The sequence below is a fragment of the Olea europaea genome, chromosome 7 (assembly GCF_002742605.1).
Source record: "Olea europaea var. sylvestris chromosome 7, O_europaea_v1, whole genome shotgun sequence".
Taxonomy (NCBI): domain Eukaryota; kingdom Viridiplantae; phylum Streptophyta; class Magnoliopsida; order Lamiales; family Oleaceae; genus Olea; species Olea europaea.
The window spans coordinates 2,492,998-2,498,395 of NC_036243.1; the positions used below are offsets into that span (position 1 = coordinate 2,492,998).

The window sequence follows — 5,398 nt, forward strand, 5'->3', positions numbered from 1 at the left end:
AGTTGGACCCATCCAAATATTTGGTTAAAGATTGATAAAAATCAACTCCTATATCTATTTTTCCAGCACTAACATCTTTCAACCAATGTGCTGTATCATGGCCCACAAAATTTGAATCGAAAGTGAGGGTATTTTTTTTCTTTTTCCTGGAAATAATGGGTCTCAACAGAGGCTTAATATCCATATGACTACTGAAATACCAGTTTTAAATATTCACATTCTTGATTGATCATCAATTTTACCTCTAGAGTACTAGTTTTATATCCTCATGCTAGGTCATTCAACTTCCTGATATTTCAAACATGGCTGCCATACATGGAAATCTTCCTTGTAAACGTTTATATTGAGAGATTTTAACAAATCCTCTATTTTGATCAATCAATATGCCTATGGAGCATTTTCTTTGGTATAATCAATTGTTTTCAAGATCAAAACTGTCTGATCATCTATGTTACATTGAATTGTAATCTCTTACTTTACATTGATCATAAACTGAGAAAGCATGAAGAACAATGACATTTGAATTATTGCACTGTAGGGTCTTTTGCTGGTCTTGGCTTCCTAGCCTGGTACTTGTCTGGGAAAATTAGAGTATTTGACCGTAGGGGTCATGTTTCAAAGCTCTGCATTATGTTCCTGCCGTTACTTGTTGCAGCATTGGTCGGAGTTTCACGAGTTGATGATTATTGGCACCATTGGCAAGACGTTTTTGCTGGGGGTCTGTTAGGTATTCGTGATGTGAATGGAATCTACTCTTAATACTTGTTTTTATGTTCTCCACTTGTAAATTTGTTTTCAATCTTTTCTACTCCCTCTCCTTGCGCAGGGATGACAGTTGCTTCATTTTGTTACTTGCAATTCTTTCCACCACCGTATGACGTAGATGGTATTTTTCTTGCATCCATCAGTGAGATATTAATTCTAATGGTTTTGTCACCTATGCTGCCATTCTGTTTTAAAGTATATTGTGTTGTTCTACTAAAGATGGATGTGTAAAAACAAATTTATGTTTGACTTTCAGTATGTTTTGAGATTTATTTCCTGTAGTAAGAATTTAGTTACAGCTTCTAGTGAGCTTTGCAAACTTATCGACTAGGAGAATTTTCAATTGCTTCAAAATGGCAATGAATGCTTGACTGCCACCTATGCTAGGATCCTGACAGGGTTAATTTAGTATAGCTTACCTATTATTTTAACAGGGCTGATAAACCAATCTTCTGGAGTTGTTCCCGACTCAGTTCCTTCCATGAGAACAGGAAACCTATTCGAGGTTTGTATTGCTGAATTTTATCACACCATTCTGAACAACTTCCTTGGCTATGCAGGTTGGGCACCCCATTCATATTTAAATGTGCTGGCAGACTCTCGAAATGGCAACCAACCATTGTCGATCAATGCGAATGCTCTTACTGTTAGGCAGTTGGAATTTGAGAGTGTATATCTAAGATCTGCACCCTATGTCAATGCGCAAGACTCGATCTCGATCCTTGAAGACATGGAAAGAGGGAGGAGAAATTGATAATGCGGCTTGATAATGCTGTCCAAATAGGTAACCACAGGAATGCATTAGATCAAGAGTACTTTTGTTTGCATATGAAAGTACCTAACGTGAAAGAGTAACTTGGATTAGTCAAACAATCATTTGCCACGACATATTTTTGTGTATGCTGACTTTGAAGTTTAATATTCTTCTTGTTTCTTGTAATGTTTTTACCACCTAAATTATAACTACACGGAGAAAGAGTTGACTAAACTGGTCGAAATATAAAAAAATGCAGATTTGGCTAATTCTTGGCTATTCTGTGCTTCTGCTAATTGGAAGTTAATTCTGAGTAACATAGTTGAGGTTTGAATTTTGTTGCTGTAACCGATGGTAAGAACAGAATTGATTGATATCGTACGTCCATTTCAAAGAATCAGTATAAATATGACATTTAGGGTCCGTTTGATTCAAAGATGAAATTGAATTGAATTGAAAACGAATTTGAGGGAATTGAATTGCGTAGAAATTATTTTCTTGGGAATTGTAAATTATTATGTTTGATTGGTATAATTTTTTACGTGAAAAATGTTGAAATAATAGTTTTTGCTATTTGTTTGATTTTGTTTTACATGAAAATTGTTAATTAAAGGGATTGATTTTATTGATATTGGGGATGAAATTTGTTTTAAAAAAAAAATTAAAACCAAGAAAATAATCTATCTTTTGGTGTTCGTTTGACTTTGTTTTACATGGAAATTATCAGTTAAAGGAAAATATTATTTTATTATAATTTTTAGAATTTGTTTTTATTGTCAACCCAAAAAAAAATAAAAAGGGTACAGTGACCGGAATTGGAATTCTCACCAATTCTCTCACCATATTGGTGAGAATTCCAATTCAAGGAAAATGTGGAATTCAGCATAGGTGGCAAAAAAAGTGGAAAATGAATTCTAGGTAAAAAAAAATGCTATCAAACAATGCAAAAGTGGAAGTTGGAATTCATTTTTCATTTTCTAGGGGAAATTTTGGCTTATCAAACATACCCTTATAAATTTATGATTGATAAATTAATAATTAATAGTTTTTGTATAATAATTAATTGTTTTATTAATGAGAAATAGTTTTGATGAAATTTAAAAAAAAAAAAAAAAAAAAAAAAATGCTATCAAACAATGCAAAAGTGGAAGTTGGAATTCATTTTTCATTTTCTAGGGGAAATTTTGGCTTATCAAACATACCCTTATAAATTTATGATTGATAAATTAATAATTAATAGTTTTTGTATAATAATTAATTGTTTTATTAATGAGAAATAGTTTTGATGAAATTATGCGATGAAACATTTGAATGTATGGTCTTAGTCAATTCAAAAGTTAAATATTCATCAACATGTTATACTAAGGTTGAATTTAGTCATGGGGAAAGATTGTAGGCTTATGCTGACACTACGCCCATAATATCTCGACTTTGTTTTTTGTTGAAGATGTAATTTATATATACTTATTATCATTATGAATAAAATGTAACTATCTTTAATTGATTTGACTAATATTGTTGTGAAAAGTTGATGAAGAACAAAGTTGAAGCAACAAGAAATCGTCAAAATGGAAAATTTGAACACGATTACGAATAGTTATCTTCAAACAATATTTATCGTCATCGGGTTAAATGCTTGAAGGTTTTAAAAGGCAAATAGTTTGAATGAGTAATCAAAATCTTAATTTCAAAATTTATTGAAGGTGTGAAGATGCAAAAATAAAACCAAAAAGGTGTGAAGCTCTTCAAAACACCCAAGAATTTCAAAATCCAATGAGCAAAAAGTTTGCGCTAGGCAATCACCCGGTACAAAATTGGGTGATCGCCTAGTTCATATCAACTGCTTCTGCAATTGATGTTTGAAGCCAGGGGCTATTATTATTTTATTTTATTTTATTTTCGTTTTGATTTCTTTTGCTTCCAATTTGATTTTTCAAATGGTTGATTCACATATATTTATTTCAGATCACATCTCATTATATATCTTTAACAATATTTCCAACAACCCCCACTTGTTCAAATATATAGTGAGCTCAAAGTCAAATTGAACAATACTTATGCATGGATTATATATATCTTTTAATTTGAATTCAATCTCAGTATAAATCTCACAAAATAATCATTGAAATTATAGATAGCATGAAAGCTTTGAGCCTATTATTCCTCCTGATGATACCGATGAAATCACATACACAAGCATTAAGTGATCCAACACAATCTCGTTTAGCACTCTTATGGCCTTGATCAACCGATATGAACTTTATTAAGAGTTATAAAAACTCAACTCATATTCGTGATAACCAGCACTTTTAACTTAGGATAGGGTTTTAAAGAATAATTAATTGCTGAATTTACCCACTTCTCAAATGACTTGTTACCATTTGAATCCAAAGTACACTTGTGAGTATAGTCAGGTAGGATTGTCGTCATTGGTGGATTTAATTATAGAATTTTAACCCCATCCTACTAGTTGTTGTCCATACTAATTCTACCGTGAGCGGTTTAGTGAACGGAATCAAACAAATTCTCACATGACTTCACATAAATGAAACACAGTTAAGCTTCTTTTTGCTTAGTGACCGTTTTACTTTGAATTGTGTTTTGTGTAATTTGGAAGTGAAACATGTACCAAAATGGTCATAATTAATTGAAACCATTTCTTACACATTTACAGAAAGGTTTGGGAACTACATTGCAACTCATTCAAGAAGTTTAGGGCATTTTCTACAACTGGTTTAAAAGGTTTGGGACCTGTACTATGACTCACTAAAAGGTTTGGGACCTCAGCTACAACTCAAACAAAAGGTTCAGGACCTATATTCAACCATCTACAAAAAGTTTGGGAACTATACTTCCCTTGTATTTTGAAGCATCTTCTTAGCATGAAAGGGGAGAACTGAAAAATAGGGTAGCATTGCTGGATAATAAGATATATTATTACTATCGCTCAGTGATAAAGGAGGTAGGGGTGTAGAGACAGCTAGGAGGTTTGCCTAGAAGCAGCCAATCTTGAAAGAGTGCGTAATAATCTCCCGTTGTTCCTCAGTAGCTCAGTGGTAGAGCGATCGGTTGTTAACCGATTGGTCGTAGATTCGAATCCTACTTGGGGAGATTTGATTACTGCACACTATTTCTAACTCACAAACCTATTTCCCAAAACACATATCCGGGATCTAAGCTCACTCCTAACACAGATCTAGCTATAGAACCATTTTATAAAAACTCTACATACAAATCCAAATAGCAAAGTCTTCTACACACTAGAATTTGTCAAATGAATGGTGTTTATTTTAGCTTCCATATCCCATCCCGTAGAAATCTAGTGATCAGCTCCTTCGATCTATCACATATTGGGGGATCCCACAAATTGAAGAAGTTATGTCCATCCACATCTTGGCGCCGTGGACAAGTGAGAAATCTTCTTCCTTCGTCTGTGAGGTCTTTTACCTGAACAGGATAACCACATCTACATTCATTCATCTCCATCTCCATCTCCATGTTGAAATTTTCTTGAGAGTTACTGGAAGAGACAAAGACGACTAAATAGGGTAGAAAATGGACGAAAATGAATGGTGGTTTGTATAGTAAATGAGGGATAATATGGGAGTGACGAAAATGTCCCTATTTAAATTGGTCAAAATGTCTATTTTTTTTCCATTTTTCAAGTGAACTAACTAAGAATTTCACGTATTCAATCATTTTGGAATCCATGTACGAATTTTCCAAAGGGTTGGGGACCTCCAATGACACAAAGTGAATGTTGAGGTAAAGCTAACAAAAAAAAAAAAAAAAAGTTGCGAAAAGCAAAAAGGTTTGGGGCCACAGTTGCAATTATACTTTTGTTTGTTTGTTTTTTTTTATCTCCATAGAATGAAGTAG

General features: G+C 33.1%; 1 protein-coding gene and 1 non-coding gene across 3 annotated transcripts in view; both read left to right on the forward strand.

Moving 5' to 3' along the window:
• Positions 1-1,788, forward strand: part of LOC111396690 (lipid phosphate phosphatase 2-like) — a 10,833-nt gene extending 9,045 nt beyond the window's left edge. The window contains exons 6-8 of one of the 2 annotated variants that reach the window (XM_023023146.1): positions 656-727; positions 827-886; positions 1,326-1,788. In XM_023023146.1, coding sequence (XP_022878914.1) covers positions 656-727; positions 827-886; positions 1,326-1,519 — 326 coding nt within the window. In that variant the 3' untranslated portion in view covers positions 1,520-1,788. Of the gene's footprint in view, positions 1-538; positions 728-826; positions 887-1,325 lie in introns of both variants that reach the window. The other variant, XM_023023145.1, reaches the window with a different exon arrangement.
• A 2,770-nt stretch (positions 1,789-4,558) lies between these two features.
• On the forward strand, positions 4,559-4,630 carry TRNAN-GUU. The gene has a single exon. It is a non-coding gene; the product is annotated as a tRNA-Asn (tRNA).
• The last annotated feature ends 768 nt before the right edge of the window (positions 4,631-5,398 follow it).